Genomic DNA, 22299 nt, shown 5'->3' on the forward strand with positions numbered 1-22299 from the left:
AATTTTTCATGAATCTTAGACCTTAAACAAAAAGTACAATAGAAAATTAGTCTTGATCGTGAAGGATAATGTCATTCTACGACAGCGGACAGGTAGAACAAAGGATGGTATGGACAGAACATTGATCAAAGTATGCTAACCGCTGTTGCTCCCTTTTTCTCCAACAAAGGGTAACCACCTGAAATAGCAGCTTCGCCTGGCTTCCCATTGCAGTTTGCTTCCTTCTATCGATGTTCTTTTGCTTTCATCCGTTATAAACAAATGGCCTAGTTTTTTTTTTTTGTTTGTTTTTTTTTTTTTTTTTTTTTAACTTGGTGGATATTTAATTTCCTTTTTTGTATTATCAGCACATTTAAATGATTTACCTACCTTAAATATTCATTTTTGTCTCATAAAATATAAGTATTTCCTAATCCTAGAGAGTTCATAGAACATGATACCCCATGCAGTGTTAGGTATATACTTCAATTTAAAAAAATAATGATTTTAATGATCATTAAAAAAAAGCCACAAGTTAGTGCTACTGAAACAGTCTTCCACAGCACACTTATACACTGTTATAAGACTACGTTGAGTGTCAATTTTGGACATGGAGGTTTTATTGATTTCCATAGAACTCAGCAATTGGCATCACACATTGACCTTTTCTACATTATCAAGTCCCATTTTTGCGCATCATGAGATTTCAAGGTCAGGGGGTGTCATCCACTGTTTTGCCTTGCTATGTGTGCGAATGATGGCCCTGGATTTCAATGGAGTGAATTGACCCCCACGGCGTTGACCTTGCGTTAAAAACGTGATCTCGTTCAGGTGAGATTTAGTAATGTAGAAATGGAAAATAGCCATGTCTGCAGCCTCATGTTCGCCCCGATACGCATGCCACACCCTCTCGTCATATATATATATATATATATATATATATATATATATATATATATATATATATATATATACACACACACACACACACACACACACACACACACACACACACACACACACACACACACACACACACACACACACACACACACACACACACACACACACACACACACAGTCATGTGCCGCTTAACGACGTTCCAGGCAACGACGGATCGCATCTACGACGGATCTGCCAGCTCTGAAAAAAAAAAAAAGTAACTGAAAAATTCCTATCGCCTAGTGATGTAGCCTCGTATAAAAATAGCACATACAATTCTGTACACTGTACAGTACATAATACCTCATAATGAAAATAAACGACAGTGTGGCTCTGTTATAAAGTGATCGTTGAAGTCCATAAAATGTTGTCGCAAAAAAAACAGGATCGTGCGAAATCGGGATTCAAGGAAATCGGCTTTCAAACTGAACCAATTTTGCACGTTTACCTTCTAGCAAGTAAATTACCTTTGAATTGAAGAATTCCGCAAATAAATCGTTGTTCTTAGTCGACATTAAAACACAAATTTGTTTTCAGTGAAGCTTTTTATGTTGTTAAAACAATCGCACTGTTCTGAAAATATATATCACAATTGACAGGTGCTCATTTCTTCATTTGTAAATTATAACATCGATGCAATGATTACGTATTTATAAAATGCAAACGCTAATTATTCACCTTTCTATAATCGATGCGAGAGGAGATTGTTAGCTGCTGCTAACAACACCGATGGCCGTCATGAACAGCACAAAGGTAAATCTAACGTGTCTTCCGTCTCTCTTGGATGTGTGTTACAATTGCCGACAGTATTCAGTACAGTAACATGCTGTACAGGTTTGTATCCGAGGAGCAATAGGCTGCACCATATAGCCTTGGTGTCTAGGTTTGTGAAAGTACGATGTTCGAAAACGAAAAAAAAAAGATGTTCGCACAACGACGACGTCGCTTAACGACTCGTTTCTCAGAACGTAACCCCGTCGTTAAGTGGCGCTGTGTATATGTATATATATATATATGTATATATATATATATATATATATGTATATATGTATATATATATATATATGTATATATGTATATATATATATATATGTATATATATATATATATATATATATATATGTATATATATATATATGTATATATATTGTTGCGGTTTTCGCGCCCGCCGGCGTGCTGACGGCCACGTAACTCGAATCGCGGCACGTCGCCCACCGGACGGACAATCCAGTCGTGACCCTCTCGGACTAACGCCGGGAACCAGTCACGGGTGGACCTTTTGGTCTCACCGCGATCGAGCCAATCAGCCCCCGCATGGGATAGGGTTGCTCGCCAAATTCGACCTACCTAAGTACCCACGCGGAGGGTAGACCGGGCGATCGCACCTCGCCGCAGGTCGACTTCGGACACGGGCCACTTAAGCGACCCGTTCCGTACTATCAGAATAACCGAGCGGTGTTATCGTCGACCTCGACGGTTTGATTAATTATCGGGCATATTCAGCCCACTACCAACCCTTTACGTGAAGCAAGATGAGGATTCAATGGGAGAAAAAGACGAAGCGAAGCGGGAGAACAGTTCAATAATAAAGCACATTTATTCGCGGCACACGGGAAGCACACATATTCAATTCCACCAAAAGCACACAGAAAAAACACAATTCCATTTACACAAAAAGCAAATATAAAAGCGAAAACAATGCAGAGCTAATACCGACTACCGAGCACACGGCAACACTTATACAATTCTACCTCACAGACGGCGCCGACAACACATACCCAAAACCAAGGAAAAGAAATACCCCCAAGAATGAGGCGGGCCTGAGGCCGAGACCGGGTCGCGCCTACCCGTCTGGTGATGAGACGCGGAGCGGCGATGGCGCCTCACTCCGCGGGCCTCGCGGACAGTGTCTGGCAGGGGGTGGGAAAGGGGCCCCCTTGGTCGCACTATCTCAGCGCGGGGGGAAACAGGAGGGGGTTGCTGATGCTCGGGGTATAGAGGATCTTTATTATCCCTGGTGTGCGTCTCCACCTCGGCCAGGTCGCGCTGCCGGCCTTCCTCGGGCGTGCAGCTCCCGGCACCGTCGCGAGCACCCCCTCGTCTGCCTTCGCCGCTGCCGCCTCTCCGCCTCTGGACTCTCCACCCTGGACTCTTCTTTGGGCTCTCCTCGTTCGACTCTCTTCAGCTTCTCCAGCTACTGCAGGCTTCGGGCTCCAGACTTCCACACGGCTCTGACTGACGAACACGGTCCTTTTATCCCCCCGTAGCTTCGCCTTTGACCCCCTCCCTTTGACCTTTCACCTCGCTCCCCATTGGCCCGAGAAAAAGTGGGCGTGAAGGCTTTTTGATCCACAAATTTGCATATATCGATCGTCCTGGAGGCGGGGCCAATTCGCCCCTCACTCACCGATTGGACGGCAAAAAGTGGGCGTTTGTCGTTTTTGATCCGTTTTTGAAGCACAAAAACCGTGATTTTGTACACGCTGTTCGACGCGCGCTCTGCACGAGTCCAACACCGGTACCCACAGCGGGGCAAGAACGGTGGCGATGCTACGGTTGCGAGGTGTGACGTGAAGGTCGTGGCGGTTGTGGTGAAGCGGCGTTGTGGTTGGTGGTTGATGTTGTGGTTGTGGTGGTAATCATGGCGGTTGGTCCAAAATAAAGATAGTAAAAGAAAAACGGCTATCCTGAAGAGTCGCAGCACGCATAAATGACATGTATTCCCACTAGACAACGGGTTTGGACCTAACTACACATGTACTTACCGAGATACCTCACCTAAGGGACCTGAATGGTGGTTTGCGAATTTGGTAACCACAACACTACCCCCTCCCCTTTTTACAGACTCGTCCCGAGTCGTCAAATTCTCGTGTGCCATCATGTGTAGTTTTCCCCTAGTACATTTTACCTACGGATCCCTGAGTGCGACATTCATGGTATTCGTGTCTCCAAAATAAATAACCTGAGGGCTGCGTAACTACCTAAACAAACTCACTCACACGGACGACTTAAATAAAATTGCCGGCGCTAGGACAGACATGCCGGGGGCGCACTCATATTTACAGTACATCTTAACCTTAACTTACAAATTTTACACTAAACCATGGCCCAGGATCAATGAACTCTGCAAAAGAAAAGCAGTTAGCAGGGAGCCAGGCTGCTCGCATGCAGTCTCTGGCTCAAACCAATGCAGGTGACAGGGAACGTGGCTGGCTGCTCACACGCAGTCCAAGGCCTTCCCTTTTGAACTGAACGCAGTGAACCACAACGGTGCATGGGCTGCACAAACGCAGTCTCCGTGCCAGCTCAAGTGGCACACGCAATGAACACAACGAATGGATGGATGGACACAAACACGGTGCACGGGCCGCCACTGCAGGCCCGTGTTGTAGCTGCCAACAGGGCAGTTCTCGCAGCTTGCAAACTGTTGCCTTGCGGATCCTGGCGCACATGGAAATGAACAGGGGGGGGCAAAGCAAAAATTGAACGGGGCTGGTGAACGTGGGCAGTGGGCATGGCAAAGGCAGCAGGCGAGCACAGCCCGCAGAAGAGAGGCCGCTGCAGGCAAACACAGCCGGCAGATGGTGGCCGGCACAGGCCTTGAAGTAACACAGCTGCAGATGATCCGGCCGGCACAGGCCTTGCAGCAACACAACAGCTGCCGATGAAGTGGGCCGGCACAGGCCTTGAAGAAAAACAGCCAGCCGGCAGATGAAGCTGGCCAGCCTTTGCCGTTCAGTGGAGGTTGGTGGAGGGAGTGCGGTGGTGCTGGCCACTTGGAAGGCGGGCTCGGACCTACCTACCTGTCTCCCTCCCACCTATCGCCTTTGCCTGTCACTGTACATACCCACTCCCTTAATTTGTCAAACCCCAATTTAGCCCCAACTTATTTTTTTGTTGTTTTTATTTTTACTTCCCCACTATAAATCGTCCCCTAACCCCCTGTACTGTCCTTGTTCGGCTAACCTATCCTGTCACCTAGCCGACTCCCAACCCCTACGTTCCCTTCCCGGAGGAATAAGGGAGAGCTAACGTCCTGTGTCGAGGCCCAACTCAAGCCTCAGAATGGCCTCCCCAGAGTTCAGCGATCTTAACACCAAGTGGGTCCAGCGGCCCACAACGACAGCGAGGGGATGGATGGTGCGGAGGGTACATCTCCCTAATCTACCCTAACCATTTAACTGTTAAACTACCCCGGGGCTTTCAACAAGCGCCTCTCGCTTAAACTATTGGTTCTAACAACCCAGATTCCCGTCGCCTGTGTTGGTGTCCTCACAATTTCGGGCCTCGCCCCCAATTTTCTCTCCCGTGCCCTCACACGGTCTCCTGGCTGGGACACGTGGCTCCCTTTGGCAGGCACGACCCTCTGCCGAATCTCCCGCTATGGCACCCCGGGCACTACACTGCCTCCAAGCCTACCAGCTCCCTAACACCGGGGAGTGCCCCCATGGCACCTCCCCTGAAACGCACACATGGCAGGCCGGCCTCCCGGGCCCCTTTCCGAGGTCACCCGTGCCCACAACACTGCCCACGCGGCTAATGGCGCCCCGGGCCCCCGCACCAAGCAGGCGCACCCGTGCCCACTACGCTATCCCGGCCCCCCATGGGCCCTTGGCCTACCACGGCCGACTAGCCTGGTGCCCGGGGTACCCACTCCAGCGATACTCACCTTTCGCAGCCACGCTCCCAAGCCGTCAACAGGGCTCCTGCACCCCTCCAAATGGGTTTCGAGCCTACATTCCCACCAACAACAAAACGACCTCCATTTTGTAAATTTGACTAACCCCTAACTCACTTTATACTGACCCCGGGGTCCCTTGGGCAGGAGTCACTCCTCCCCCAATCACTCATCGCACCATGCATTCCCCATTCGCTCCACTCACACAGACCCGCTGGCCTCACTCACTCATCATGTACTCACCTCACAACTCTTCAACACACACACCGCTGAACTCTGCCATCCTCCTAACTACATCCCCTAACTAACTCGTGCTCCCACGTCGTCCCTTACACTACAGCACGTTCCTTTTAACACTACGTAGCTAAGCTACGTCAACTCTACACATTCACAAGTCTGTCCATGTCCTCAAAATCAAAAAAATAATTTCCCATCCTAAATCTCGCTACAATCCCTCTAACTAATCCATTCCACGGACTCCATGAGGACTTACCCCTGCCCCATGAAGTCGGTCTAGCTAGCTAACCCTTCCCCCTAACTAGTTTCCATCCTGTGCCCGAGTCAAGGGGGTCTTCCACCCCTTGCCCAGGAATCCTGTACACCCGAAAGTGAGGCTTGCTTTTTTTTTTTTCATGCGCAGCACCTGCGCGGCAACTCAGAGCTCGCGCACTTTGCACCTGCCCGTGACGTCATGCAGCTGCACGTGTTCCTCGTCCCTCCTTGGACGGGACCATCCGGCAGAGATACCCCTCCTGCCGGATTCCAACCACACGTGCAGCCATGACGTCACCGTGCGCAAAAAAAAAACACAAACACAAGCCCCACGTCTCGAGGGGTTTCCCACGCGAACACATGTGCTTTGCCCGTTGGAGCTGAACACACACGATCGCGTGGAGAACCCGTCCGGTCCAAATCCGTTTACCTGCCTAAACTTTGTCCGTCCGCGGGATCGGCAAATCCACCGCGTGCGTTTCCGGACCGGGACTTCACTCTCGCAAGCGAGCACGTGGTGGTCTCGTGCGTTGCACAGCACGAACCTCGTGCTCACTGCTGGGTGAACCCGGCACGGTCCCCGAAATAGCTACAGCCGCTACTCGGCTTTCTTTCTTCTGTCGTCGTCGTCGTCGCCATTCAACCCACGCACACCTGCGTGTTACGACGCACACAGTCCACACCATTAAACTCACACCGGGAGACGCGGCTGCGTGCTCCCGCATGCCAACCGACATCTCCCTCACATACCGCTCTCTCACACACACGGTCTCCCTTGCACACAGCGACCTTGCACACGGCCGTTCACTCACGCGTGCGGGGGCACTCACCCGCGGTTCCTCACTCGCACTCCGTGCCTCATCCACACACGCGGGGGCACTCAACCGCTGTGCCTCATCCACACACCGTGCCTCACTTATACACGCGGGGGCACTCAACCGCGGTGCCTCATCCACACACGCGGGGGCACTCAACCGCTGTGCCTCATCCACACACCGTGCCTCACTTATACACGCGGGGGAACTCAACCGCGGTGCCTCATCCACACACGCGGGGGCACTCAACCGCGGTGTCTCATCCATACTCCGTGCCTCACTCACACACGGTGCCTCATCCACACACGGCGTGCTGGGAAGCACGTACTCCGGCACCATCGCCACCACACCACTCACACACGGGGTCGCTTCCACACACGGGGACGCACTCACACCTTGCACCACACACACAGGGACAACCATACTGGGGATTTGTGTCCCCACAAGGGTCTCCGGGGCCTCTATACCCCCCAAGCTCTCAGTGCACCTGTCCACAGCACTCCTCCCCTCGACCTCGCAAAGCACGACCGAACTCACCTGGTCGTGACTCACCTCAAGGGGGCAGACTCCCTCCCCTCGTTCCTGGAGGAGGCCATCCAGGTGCTCGCACTGGGTCTCTACCCAGTCCGCGAGCTCACCCTCACTATCCTCCACTACCTCCGTGTGTGTGTGTGCGTCACTTACCCCGTCTTCCTCGTGTAGTCTTTCCTCTATTTTTTCTATCTCCCGTGTCTCTCCCAACTCTTCACCCTTTACCTCCCTTGTCTCAACTATTATTTCCTTTGTCACGGCCTTCATGCCCGCCTGCAGGCATCGGCCCATGTTCTGCGTCTCACCCCGGAACTTTTTCATCTCTTCCCTCATTTGCTGTGTATTCGCATCCATCGTCTTTTTCACTTCATTTGTATTTGTATCCATCTTTTCGTTCATTTGTTCGTTCATGCCTTTCATTTCGTTTTTCATATTCGCTTCCATCTTTTCGATCATTTCCGCATTCATCTTTGCCAGCATGGTGAATAGCTGGGCCATGTCGGGTGCGCTTGGGTGAGCCGTTTCGGCAGGGATCGGGGAAGGGTTTTGGTGGAGAGGGGGGGGGAGGTGTCATACACCGCGGCCGCTGCCGCACCCACCTCGGGCCCTGGGTTCAGTTGGGCGAGTCCGTGTTCCTGCACAATCAACATTTCCTGCTCGGGGATTCCATCCTGGACCATGGATTCTACACTACTACACATATACATTTCTAATACCCCCGGCTCCCGCTCGCCTTGAGACGCCATCTTGCTTCTCGTGAAGGGCTAATTTAGCTCGCTCGTAATTTGGAGGGAATCAGGGGTCGCTTCTCTCACCCCTGGACCGATTCCCGTGAATTTCGCTGGAGACAGGAGAGCCCGTTGTCCCGTTCTCCAATACCAGTGCCGCGAGGAGGGCGATGGATTTGTATCGCACGACCTGACACCAGTGTTGCGGTTTTCGCGCCCGCCGGCGTGCTGACGGCCACGTAACTCGAATCGCGGCACGTCGCCCACCGGACGGACAATCCAGTCGTGACCCTCTCGGACTAACGCCGGGAACCAGTCACGGGTGGACCTTTCGGTCTCACCGCGATCGAGCCAATCAGCCCCCGCGTGGGATAGGGTTGCTCGCCAAATTCGACCTACCTAAGTACCCACGCGGAGGGTAGACCGAGCGATCGCACCTCGCCGCAGGTCGACTTCGGACACGGGCCACTTAAGCGACCCGTTCCGTACTATCAGAATAACCGAGCGGTGTTATCGTCGACCTCGACGGTTTGATTAATTATCGGGCGTATTCAGCCCACTACCAACCCTTTACGTGAAGCAAGATGAGGATTCAATGGGAGAAAAAGACGAAGCGAAGCGGGAGAACAGTTCAATAATAAAGCACATTTATTCGCGGCACACGGGAAGCACACATATTCAATTCCACCAAAAGCACACAGAAAAAACACAATTCCATTTACACAAAAAGCAAATATAAAAGCGAAAACAATGCAGAGCTAATACCGACTCCAGACTCCACACGGCTCTGACTGACGAACACGGTCCTTTTATCCCCCCGTAGCTTCGCCTTTGACCCCCTCCCTTTGACCTTTCACCTCGCTCCCCATTGGCCCGAGAAAAAGTGGGCGTGAAGGCTTTTTGATCCACAAATTTGCATATATCGATCGTCCTGGAGGCGGGGCCAATTCGCCCCTCGCTCACCGATTGGACGGCAAAAAGTGGGCGTGTCGTTTTTGATCCGTTTTTGAAGCACAAAATCCGTGATTTTGTACACGCTGTTCGACGCGCGCTCTGCACGAGTCCAACACCGGTACCCACAGCGGGGCAAGAACGGTGGCGATGCTACGGTTGCGAGGTGTGACGTGAAGGTCGTGGCGGTTGTGGTGAAGCGGCGTTGTGGTTGGTGGTTGATGTTGTGGTTGTGGTGGTAATCATGGCGGTTGGTCCAAAATAAAGATAGTAAAAGAAAAACGGCTATCCTGAAGAGTCGCAGCACGCATAAATGACATGTATTCCCACTAGACAACGGGTTTGGACCTAACTACACATGTACTTACCGAGATACCTCACCTAAGGGATCTGAATGGTGGTTTGCGAATTTGGTAACCACAACAATATATATATATATATATATATATATATATATATATATATATATATATATATATATATATATATATATATATATATATATATATATATATACATATACATACAGTAATCCCCCGCTATGTCGCGGTTCACCTATCGCGTCCCTGGTTCATCACGGGTTTTCCCTTGGAACCTAGCTAAATTTTTCTGCGGATTCCCCCGGTATATCGCGGTAATAATATATAAAATATAAATTATTTAAGCAATAAATTATAACGCGTGGTGCTCGACCAGTCACACAATGAACGAGACAAAGTTTCGCTTGTGAACTTCGAATATTTTCTATGTTTTTTTCTCCAAGCCCTACAATGCTACTACAATTCTCCAAGCCCTACTGACTTCCGGTTCCGGTTTTAGAGCAGCGAGAGGTCTCCTTTGGGGCTCCCTGCTGACGTTCTCAAAGCTAAGTTTCCGGTTGTTATTTGTCCCGTTTTAACTGTTTAATTTTCTCACCTACATGTTACTGTGTGTTGCTAGTTCGGTTTTGTTTCAAAAATCGTGCTATTTTGTGAGTATTTTGTCGACGTTCTTACCTGTGCTTGAGGCCTAGGCCTAGGCTTGAGGCCTACCGGTTCCACTCGTTTTTTTTTTTTTTTTTTTTTTTTTTTTTCTCCCCATTACCTTCAATTTCTATCCTCCCCATTACCTTCAATTTTGATCCTCCCCACTTTCCAAACATCCCCCATTCTCCCAACTAATCTCTTTCTTATCACAACAAACAACAACAAAAAAAATACCCTACAACAACAACAACACGCTCACCTTCTCCCGATTTGCTTCTTCTTCTTCCTCTTAACTTCCTCCAAGTCTTCTTCCTCGATTTTTTTTTTTTTTTTTTTTTTTTTACACTTCCATGACCTAATCTGTTGAACTCTCTCATATATTAATATTAACAACAACAAAAAATATATATATATACCCAACAACAACAACACGCTCACCTTCTCCCGATTCTGCTTCTTCTTCTTCTTCTTCCTCTTAACTTCCTCCTCGTCTTCTTCCTCGATTTTTTTTTTTTTTTTTTTTTTTTTTTTTTTTTTTTACACTTCCATGACCTAATCTGTTGAACTCTCATACATTATTTTTAACTACAAAAACGATCTTATAATGCTTCATCTTCCTCTCTCACACATGTGGTACTCTTTACTGTTTCACAATGCACTACTCTTCTGCTATTTTAACAGACTGCTCTCATTTCGACCTCTCCTTCATTCCTTGCCTAAAAAATCCAACTATTACAGCGCTTCTTCTCTCCATGCTCTGAATTCGCCTTCATTGCATCCATCAAGAATTGTGTTAAATCGCATCTCTGACCTAAAACTTTTAAAAACCACAGTTTGCCATGGATGCTCGCTTTCCATCAAACATTCTTTTTTTCAAACTTCAGTGCCAACTCACCCCCCTCACCCCTCACTCTCACTCTCAAAGCAACCATCCCACTCTTCTCCCTCCAAGCCTCCCTCTCACCTCTCGCAAAAATTCCCCCTCACCTTTCTCCCACCTTTCATCCCCCTCACTCTTCCTTCTCAAAGTTGCCCCCCTCTCATCCACCAACCTGCCTCCCTCCACTGCCTTCTCACCTCCATCTCTTCACTCCACCTCCTCAAATCCTCAACTGCCTTCTTCCTTGTCTCTTGTCCCCCCTCTCCCCCAGCACCACAGAGCCTTTTCTCCTCCTCATTCGGCCCCCTCCCCCCGCTGTTCTGCCATACCCCACACTCCTTCCGCAGCCCTCCTTACCTGCCCCCTCGTCCCTTGTCCTACCCTCCCCCTCCCCCTCCACCTCCTGCACCCAAAGCCTCCTCCCCTTCTTCTTCATTAAAAGTGTGGACCTCAAATATCCGGGGCCTTCGCTCAAACCTTTCAGATCTTTCCATATAGGTTGCCACTGACAAACCAGACATTATCTGCCTAACAGAAACTTTCCTCTCCCAAGACGTGTCTGACTCCCAAGTATCTCTCCCTGGCTACTCCCTCTTACGGTATGACAGACCTGAGCCTCGTCCTGGTGGAGGTGTTGCTCTCTTCATCAAAGACTCTATTCCTCACTCTCCATGCACTGCTCTCACTCCCCCACACCCCCAGGAATACCTCTGGCTTCGGCTTCCCCTCCACTCCCACCTCATGTTTATATGTGTACTGTACCGTCCACCGAACAGTGATGACTCCATCTACACCTCACTATCCGAAAACATGGACCATCTTCTATCTTCTCATCCAAACTCTCTCTTCCTCTTATGTGGTGACTTCAATTGTCATCACGCCAGTTGGCTAGGTGTGGGTACCTCTCTCACCTGCCATGGCACCTCAGCAAAAGCTTTCTGCGACTCATTGGGACTGACTCAATCGGTCAACTTCCCGACCTGGATCTCAACCAATGGTACTCCATCTCTTCTGGATCTGATTTTGACAAATTTCCCTGACAATATCTGCTGCTCTTCCTTCGCTCCAATTGGTTCTTCTGACCACGTCCTTGTCAAAGTGGACATCTCTCTGGCTGTTATCAGAGAACCACCTCACCGCCGTCGAGTCTGGCATTTCACTCAAGCCGACTGGCAGGGTCTCCGAGCAGCCATCAAACTTACAGACTGGTCTCCTATCACTACTTTCTCAAACATCAACTCATCCTGGGAATTCTTTCAAAGAAACTTGCTCTCCCTCATGCACAGATTTATCCCCTCTCGTGTTCAGTTGTCTTACCCTTCCTCCCGCCCTTGGTTTACTGAAGCTTGTGACGAGGCAGTTGTCCTGAAACAACTTGCCTTTGCCTCATGGAAAGCAAACCCAACTGAGGGCAATCTCAGTTCTTTCCACAAAGCTCGGAACAAGTGTGTATCTACCCTCAGGAGAGCCAGAAAACAACATCTTTCTCATCTCAAGTCTGAACTCTCAAACCTCTCTCCCTCCTCAAAATCCTGGTGGCGTTTAATCAAATCTGTTTCTGGTGTATGTTCCCCCTCCATCCCCTCCCTTACCTCAAATGGCCGCACTGCTGATTCCACACGTGATAAAGCTGAATGTCTAAACTCGGTGTTTGCAGCTAAATCTTGTGTCCTAAACCCATCTCTATCTCTACCCACTTTACCCAGTCGCACCCAACTGTCCCTGGACTCTGTATCCTTTTCTCCTGACAAGGTGGAGAGCTTGCTTTCAAACCTCGAGTCAAATTCTGCAACCGGTCCAGACGGCATCAGCCCACGTGTCCTCAAAGCCTGCTCTTCTGCTCTTGCTCACCCTCTCTCTGTTCTATTCACCCTCTCATTTGCCCAAGGTCATCTGCCATCTGCTTGGAAATCTGCTAACATCACTGCCCTGCATAAAAAGGTGCAAAAACAGATCCCTATAACTACAGACCAATCAGCCTTCTCCCAATCATCAGCAAGGTGATGGAATCCATCATCGCCTCAGATATGAAATCCTTCCTCTTCTCCAATGGCTTGATTTCCAATCATCAATTTGGTTTCAGACCAGGTCACTCTACCCTGGATATGCTGCTTCTGCTCTCCCATCAATGGATGGAGGTCCTCAATGCCAGACAGGAAATCCGAGCCGTATCCCTGGACATATCACGTGCTTTTGACACAGTCTGGCACCCTGCCCGACTCACCAAACTCTCTTCCCATGGTATTCAAGGCCATCTCCACTCATGGCTCGCAGACTTCCTCTCCTGTCGCAGTCAACGTGTGGCCCTAAATGGAGTTCTTTCATCCCCTCTTCCTGTGCAGGCTGGAGTTCCTCAAGGTAGCGTTCTGGGCCCTGTTCTTTTTCTGGTTTTCATCAATGATCTCTCGGACTCTCTGGAAAATCCTCTATTTCTCTTTGCCGACGACTCCACCCTCTGCCGTACCATCTGTCATCCCTCAGACTGGCAAGCAGCAGCTTCTTCACTCACTGCAGATCTGGATAAAATCACAAACTGGTCCAACACGTGGAACATGTCTTTCAATCCAGACAAATCTCACACTCTCACTATGTCTCTTCGAAAGGACCGTTTACAAACCCCCCCCATCCACTTTCTCAACAATCCTCTGGAAGAAGTCTTTTCTTTCAAGCTTCTAGGTCTCATTATCTGCCATGACCTTTCCTGGGAAAGTCACATTTCCAACCTCGCCTCAAAAGCTAGTTGCCGACTGGGAATCCTCCGTCGTGCTAAGTCCTTCCTCGGCCCTCTTGAGCTCCTGACCACTTACAAAGCTTTTGTCCGTAGCCTGATGGAGTACTGCTCTCCCCTCTGGGCTGGTGCTCCTGCCTCCCACCTTTCTCGGCTTCACGCTGTTGAAACCAGGGCATTTAAGATCATCGGCATCTCCCGCAATGAAGCTGAGTCTTTGGGCTTCTCACTCAATCACCGCAGGTTGGTCGGTGGTCTTTCTGTCTTCTACCGACTCCTCTCCAGCCTTGCCCCCCCTGCTCTCTCTGCGATTTGTCCCCACCACATTTCCACAGGGCGCTCAAGGTCCGCCAACAACCCCCTTCTGGTAAAACTACCAAAATCACGAATCACTGCTCATCTTCACTCTTTCATTCCTCTTTTTTCCCGCCTTTGGAATAAACTTCCTCACTCTATTCTTTCCCATTCTTCCCTCCAGGCTTTCAAAACAGCTGTTCACCACCACCTCTTATCTTCCCCCATCCAAATCCTCGATCTTTTCTACCCCCGATAATCCACCAAAGCCCACTTCCTTCATTTCTCCTGCTTTCCTTCCTGAAAGTCCCTGAAATGTCCATCTTCTCTTCGCCATGTTCCCCGTTCCATCCCCATCCCTCTCCCTTCCACAGTTCACCTAATGTGTCTGTTCCCCACTGTTTTGTCCCTTCCACTCCCGCCCCTCTTGTCTCATACCTCCTTGCTGTGAGTTGTGTGTTAGCTCTCATACGAGCCTCGACCAAGGTATACAAAAAATAAAAAATAAAAAATAAAAATGCCGCCCAAACGCCCTGCACCTTCTAAGGCTTCTGGCAAGGAACCGAAGCTCCAGGAGAAGGTTAAGGTGCTCGATATGCTTTGGGAAGGAAATAGGTTTGCCGCGGTTGGACGAGCACTGCCAAACCGACCAGACCAGTCGAGTCGATCTCCGGCACCTCAAACCCAATCACTGCCAAACCGACCAGACCAGACAAGTCGATCTCCAGCACCTCGAACCCGATCACTGCCAAGCCGACCAGACCAGACGAGTCGATTGTATTTTTTTTTTTATAAATTTTTTTTTTTTTTGGGAGGCATCCATTCATCGCGGATTTTCACTTCTCGCGGGGGGGGTTGGAACGTAACCCCCGCGATAAACGGGGGATGACTGTATATATATATATATATATATATATATATATATATATATATATATATATATATATATATATATATATATATATATATATATATATATATATATATAGTTCATGGAACTATTATGAAGGCGATTTGTGTTCTACAATGTTCAACTTTCTAACTCAATTTAAATAAAGGTTTAAAGGTGAATAAATAAATTTATTCCGATGTTTTTTGGTTTTTTTTGCCCAGTGTCTATTGCATCACCTTATCGAACATGTTACATTCGTTCTTTTGTGCCTGTTGTTTGTGTACTTTATAATGTCCATAAAAACAGTAAGTTTCCTATTTGGAATGATTTTCAATTTTGTTTGACTGTCAGGCAGACAGACAGAGTAAAAAAGACATATAATCTCACTCCTCTCTACGTATGTGCGATTGGGACAAATTCAGAGCCAAAGTACGGTGAAACATCAAACTTGTCTTCCAATTTGTGTTCAGAATATACCATTCAATTTAAATAAGTTGTTTATCTATCATAAACTGATATGACAGACAGACGAACAAACATGAACCAATTGCTTCACCTCCATTGGGTAATAAGTTGAGGTTGTTTTCCTATGGCACCAGAAATCCACACATCACTCTCAAAGTCCAAGCCGAATGCTCACCTCCATTCCTTCAACACTCTGCTCTCCAATTTTTGGAAGCGAGAAGCTTTTGTCGGAATAACCAGGAGAGGATGAGCCTTAGGGAAAATGCTGGAAGGGACAAGAAATGCCAGAAAAGGCAGGATTTATCAGGAGCACGGCATTTGGAGAGGTCTTGCTTTACGGCTCTGAGATGGGGCATCCTCTTTCCACCAGGCTCAGTTGGGTAGCAAGAGAAGCGAGGCTCTCGGCCACGGTAGCTTCTTGGCTCAGTTTGAATTGCTATTGTAGAGTTTTGTGTTTTGTGTTGTTTTAAGGCTGAGGATCAGAAGCGGCCGAAGGCAAAGGATGGCGATTTGAACAAAAGGAAGAAAACGAATAGAAAAAATGCAAGATCCATGAAGACAAATGTGGAGATCATAGATTTGGAGAAAGCAGGTGCTTCTTTTTAAATCCATATATATTATATTTGCCATTGTGGCCTGTTTTGTTCTTGTTGTTTGATCAATAACCGAGTCTTTGTCATCATTTTATTCCTTAGAGAATGTTTGGCCAAAACCACAGCGGCCATTGGAACGCTTTGTTGACTTTGGAGGCAATGATGATACATTGAAGGTGAGCTGTGGTTGGGTCATCACCTGGTGTACACTATTTATTTGCTAAATTAGGTGAACCAAACTTAGATGGACATCCAGTTGAATCGTGATGTTTGTGACTGCAGGAGCTGTGCAGACTGTTGCTTCATATGAGACATCCAGAAGTCTACCAGAAGCTGGGTGTCCTGCCCCCACGTGGCCTGCTTCTCCATGGGCCCCCGGGGTGTGGAAAAACATTATTGGCTCGGGCCATTGCAGGGGTAGGTCTATCGTTTATTGAGGCCGAGCGAAGTGAGTTCGAGGACGTTTATTCCTGATACGTGAAACATTGCAACCCATACCTGAAGAAAACGGATTTTTTTTGGAACAATGTTCTGAACCAATTTTTTTTTTCATCCATCCAATTATCATGTAACTTTGTACGAAGCTAGCGAGCTTTTACTATTGCACACTCATTTTGTCAACTTGGTTGTGGGATGACTTTGAAGGCCATAAGATACAAGTTGATGAGTCTTTCCTTTGTGACGGGAAAGGAGATGCTCAAAACACACTCCACAAGCACATCGACACTTACCACTGGAGATGGTTCAAACCCGAACCAAAACAAAAGAAGAAAAGGCAGGAAGCTTAATAAATTTCCCACACTTTTCCAGGAATTCCTGGGAAACGATTTATCTGGAAGAAGCACGAGCTTGGGTTCTATTTGTTGGAAAGCTTCTTTTTTTTTTTTTTTTTCGAGTGAATCTACCTAAATCTAGGATCACTGATCACCTCCACTCATTTGCTCCTCTTCGTTATTGGGTGGTCGCTAGAGTAGCCTTATTGTCAGGTTTTGTTTGTGTGTTTTTGTGTCTGCAACGCGAGGCTCCACAGCACAAACCAGCAAACCGATTTCGATGAAACTTGACAGGTAGGTTCATACCAGGATCTAGTTCTATGCTTTTGAGCACCGTTGCTATGGACACCACCGTTGCCTAGCAACGGGACTTTGAAATTTTAGAAAAATCCTAAAAAAATTAATTTTCGAAAATCAAAAATGGGCTTCCAGGCTTTTATGCGCACTATGATCAACCTCTGTCAAAAATTTTCAGCCCGATCTGTCAAAAACTGTATGACGTATGCAATTATGTCACGACCACTGATGTCGCCTACCGGCTTGTTTATTTATTTTCTCCTTCCACCAGTGGAGCCAACTTTCACACTCTCTTCAATCCCATTCTTCTCTCCAGGTCTTAAGCACAGCTGTTCACCACCATCTGAAATCATCCCTCATCTAAAACCATGATCTTTTCTACAACCGTTAAACCACCTCCCACCCCTCCCAAAATTTTGCTTCTGTATCCATCTTGTCCACCCTTTGCATTCTCCCACACCCTTTGTTGTTACCTTCATCCCTTGTTTGTCCATCTCCATCTATTTTCTCCCTCTACCCTGCTGTTGGCATTTCCCCCTTCTCCTTCTGCTGCTCCTTTTATGATGTTGCATCCTGGATCTGTTCGGTGTTATAGCTCTTCCACAAGCCTTGACTGTGCATACAAAAAAAAAAGTAAGGTTCGAGAAAATTAGGCTTGCACCACCTCGTATCATTATCATCATCGGTGTGGTACAATTGCTGCCATTGTGGCACAATAGACAGCATAGAAGCTAATGAGCACTAAAATATTATCCTGAACCTTGTGTTCAACAGAACTTTTTGGAGTCCTTTTTCATCTCGTACTTGCGAGTATAAACACCTGTATGTTGTCCAGGAGACGAGGGACAAAAAATTAACATAATCTTCTTGGTGTAGCTGTTCACCAGAAAAAGAAGAAGAGGAAGAAGGAAAAAAAAGCCCTAACGAGATGACCTAATAAAACCAGTCTCGATGTCCGTACGTATGTACGTACGTCCCCATTGTTTTTCTTCCGATTTTCTTGATATTTGGTATGTGGGTAGATGTCGATGAGGGATGCATGACAGTATGACCTTTGACCCGATTGAAGGTCAACGTCAACGTCACTCCAAAGTTGTGAAATCCTCCATTTTCAAAATCTATCTCCTCTGCCGTTTATGATCCGATCTTCTAAATTCCTTCGGATTCTGATAATATGGAACAATATCTAAATTTTGGCGGGCCGGTTTTTTGAAATTCTTTCTGGTTATCGAGTCACGTGTCTTCAAAGTTGGAAAAATCGTCGATGTGATATGGTCAAAAAAATGCGCCCGATCTTGATGAAACTTGGTATGTAGGTAGGGGTCAATGAGTGATGCACGACGGTATGACTTTTGACGCGATTGAAGGTCAAGGTCAAGGCCACTCCAAAGTTGCGAAATCGTCCATTTTCAAAATCTATCTCCTTCGCCGTTTGTGATCCGATCTTCAAAATTTCTTTGGATTCTGATAATATGGAACATTATCTAAATTTGGTTGGGCCGTTTTTTTTAATTTGTCCTGGTTATCGAGTCACGTGTCTTCAAAGTTGGAAAAATCGTCGATGTGATACGGTCAAAAAAATTTCACCCGATCTTGATGAAACTTGGTATGTAGATAGGGGTCGATGAGTGATGCACGACGGTATGACTTTAGACCTGATTGAAGGTCAATGTCAAGGTCACCGATGCTGTAAACTTGTGAAATCATCCATTGTCAAAATATCATCCGCCATTTATGACTCAAAAATGCGGTTTGATTTCTGAGGTCCGGTTTCTATCCTTTTGAAGACACATTGATCATAAATGTTCCAAATCAACCATTTTCAAAATCTATCTCCGGATAACTCAGAAATGTAGTTTGATTTCTGAGGTTTTCTATCCTTTTTACTCCCGGGCTTTCGTCTGTACGTTGAACCAAAAGACAAGATGACATCGAAGCCATTCTAAGCCGATCAGAGAGCCACATCTACAGGGCTTCAGAGTTGACCATCACCCCCAACCGGGGGTAATTTTTCATCATTGAGAGATCGTGCCAAAAACGATATATAGCACGATTTCTCAAGCTAAGGACAGATTCGGACAAAACTTGGTGGATGAGTTGGGTAGGTGATGAGAACAAGCTGATTAGATTGAGGTCTCTGTAGCTTAAAAACAAAGCATGCTGCAGTGCCAGGCAGGCACTGACCCCACAAATGTACCGGATTAAATGCCTGATGAAAACATTACTGCTTCTTTTTTGTGAAACCTCTAAGTTTCCTTAGCTCGGAGAGCCTGCAAAATAAGCTCGATTTTGCAAAAATCTCTAAGTTTCAGACTTCAGAAACTCCAGGATGCACGTATTCTCCCAGTGCCTCTCCCCACCACCATCACCCAGTTAAGCTTTCAAAATCCAGCCTGACTGCACATCTCAACTCCTATGTTCCTCTCCGATCCAATCTATGGAACTGCCCTCCAGAAGCTGTTCTTTCTTACTTTTCTCTCCAGGACTTCAAGCAGGCAGTACACCACTACCTCATGTCATCCCCCATGATCTTTATTACCCCCATTAACCATTACTAACCCATACTCTCGTGTTCTGATTTCAGTGTTTCCTCCCCTTTCTCTGTCTTCCCTTCCTGTTCGCTTATCCCCTTGCCGGGTGTGCCCAATACGGCACATTCAAAATGATGCAATCTGATTGCTCGACATGCATGCTCTGCAAAACTTAGTCGCGGAGGCCTGGACATGTACTATATGTGCCACATAAGGATCGTAGCATGGAATGGCCTACCATGCTTTTAAAGAAGCCGAAAATACTTGGACCTGTGACAAAGGCGTGTGCCTCCACGCAACGAAAGATTTGGATAACTTTCTAATCACCTCATCCAAAAAGTTGATATCTTGCTTGAAAAAGTTGACATCAAAAAGTTGAAAAAGGTACTGTAAAAACTCCCGACAATGTGGGCCCGTGAAAGGCCTGAAAGTGCGTAGACTGCCACGTTCTCCCCAAACCTTCACACTACTTAACACCGATGGGAAGGTCATATCTGGGTATTGTATATGCACAAAGTTTAAAATGATGACATTTACCATTTATCATGCTTGGGAGTGGGAGTTGTGTGGACTGAGTGCCGTGAATACAAGTATATATTTTTTGTTTGGTTCCGGGACCACAATATAAATTATACATTTTTGCATCCATTGGTGAAAGGAGGTATGTGTGTGTGTGTGTGTGTGTGTGTGTGTGTGTGTGTGTGTGTGTGTGTGTGTGTGTGTGTGTGTGTGTGTGTGTGTGTGTGTGTGTGTGTGTGTGTGTGTGTGTGTGTGTGTGTGTGTGTGTTTTTTGGTGGTGTTGTAACCAAGGCCGCCGCTAACCAATTGTATTTACAGGAAATGATACGAACCCGACTCCACTCTTCTACGGATATTTCTTGTATTCCTATATTCACACGAGTCTGATTTGCATTTTGAAACAGACCAATTATGGTTAACCAATTTGAAATTTGGCACTCTATCATATAAATGCTGAAAATTACATTTAAAAGATGATTGGAATCTGATTTCGCGCAAGGAACGGCAGGTTAAAAGTGCCTGGCAAGCCAAACCATGGCACTGCGCGCGCGCACACACACACACACACACACACACACACACACACACACACACACACACACACACACACACACACACACTGCACAAAACACCTCATTTAGCATTCATACATCACTGAAAGACACGTATTGTTGCCTCGCTACCCCACTGTCAATTTACTTTGTTCTTCCATGAGCCTCATAATTGTCTGGGGAGGTCGACCCTAAACTTGCTGAGCACAAATGTTTGTTTAGTAACTTCAGAATAAGCATTTGCCGTTTGAGTAGAACATATAAAGTATGCAAGCATGCACATTGTTACTCTCTCAAAAATGTTTTCACACACCTGCATGTTTATGCTCCAGTCCTTTGCTGGAATCTCAGCTTCAATAGCCTGCTGTATTTGGGTCACAAAGCAGTTTGCATCGATCATTTTTCTCAAGGTAGTTATAATAAATGACTTTTTTATTAGTATTATTTTTAAATTTTTTTTAATCTGGGGCTCCACAGGAACTGGAGCTACCATTGGTGCAAGTCGCAAGCCCTGAGGTCGTCTCGGGCATATCAGGCGAGTCAGAGAAGAAGGTACGGGACCTGTTCGACTTGGCTGTGGTAAGTTCCTCAAGACGAAGTAGTTTCCTGTTACCTCCACCACCAAAGATAAACTGGCGGGGGGGGGGGGGGTTGTGCATTTACCTCTGTTTGTCTGTGAGCAGGATATCTCAAATAGTTATGGATGGATTCGGACACAACTTGGTGGACACTTGTTAGAGCACAGCACAGACCTTAAAGCAACACTTGATTACGAAAGATTTGGGTACAATCAAAAACCAGAACTGCACTCAGTGGAGTGCGCGTACCTCTGTCAGGCAGAAGTTTACATTTTGTATGCCAATGATGGGCCAGATCTGCATCTGGACCTGACCCAAAAAATAATCGGCTTGTTATTCTCACTTACCCAACTCATCCACAATGTTTCGTCCAAGTCCTTCCACAACTTGTTGAGATGTTGTTCTATGTATTGTTTTTGACCCCATCTCTTAATGGTAAAGTATCACTTTTAAAAATTATCTTTTCCGGATCTGGAGCTTCACCAACATCTTATCAATTTGTCTTTGTCACACACCTAACCTGCCCACCAAATTTCCTCCTCCCCTCTCCCCCCCCCAATACAACTGTATGGTATTTATAAATTACTTGTAGTAAGTGTGATGTGATTTTTGCTTACCAGCAACAATTATGGAGGACACCAAGGGATCACAGCCTCCTCAAATTTGTTGAGCTGCTCTGTCATATGTTGTGAACCTCACACAGCTCTACTTCCTGTTTTTATACATTTATTTTTTTCCCCATTTGCAAATTCTGGTCGGTCCTATTCTAACATTGTGAGCGATGCTATAAATTGCACCAGTTCTCTACAAAACAAACCATGAAGCCAGTGAACTGTTACCGTCACCGAATGCTTCACCCAAGGATATCAAAATGGATGAAGGGTGTTCTTGTTGGAATGATGTACGATCTTGTAAAACACCCAAACTCCTTTTTGTCGTTTTTATTTATTTATTTTCCAATGCACTTCTTTTTTTTTTGTATACATTGTCGAGGCTTGTGGAAGAGCTAGTACGAGTACTTTTAACGGATAACAGATCGGGACACGACAGAACAAAAGGAACAGTTGAGAGAGGGGCAAAACACCAACAGCAGAGTTGATGGCCAAGATAGAGGCA

At 46.8% G+C, this 22299-nt stretch overlaps 1 protein-coding gene across 4 annotated transcripts in view; it reads left to right on the plus strand.

Annotated features, from left to right (window-relative positions):
- Positions 1-22299, plus strand: part of NVL (nuclear VCP like) — a 65772-nt gene that overhangs the window by 20453 nt on the left and 23020 nt on the right. For 3 of the 4 annotated variants that reach the window (XM_085855929.1, XM_085855928.1, XM_085855927.1), the window contains exons 7-10: positions 15813-15933; positions 16037-16110; positions 16217-16351; positions 21083-21184. In XM_085855929.1, the coding sequence (XP_085712055.1) occupies positions 15813-15933; positions 16037-16110; positions 16217-16351; positions 21083-21184 (432 nt within the window). The remainder of the gene's footprint in view (positions 1-15812; positions 15934-16036; positions 16111-16216; positions 16352-21082; positions 21185-22299) is intronic. The other variant, XM_085855931.1, reaches the window with a different exon arrangement.

Source organism: Eptatretus burgeri, chromosome 15 (assembly GCF_056783735.1).
Source record: "Eptatretus burgeri isolate ZD-2024b chromosome 15, Ebu_testis_v1, whole genome shotgun sequence".
Lineage (NCBI taxonomy): Eukaryota > Metazoa > Chordata > Myxini > Myxiniformes > Myxinidae > Eptatretus > Eptatretus burgeri.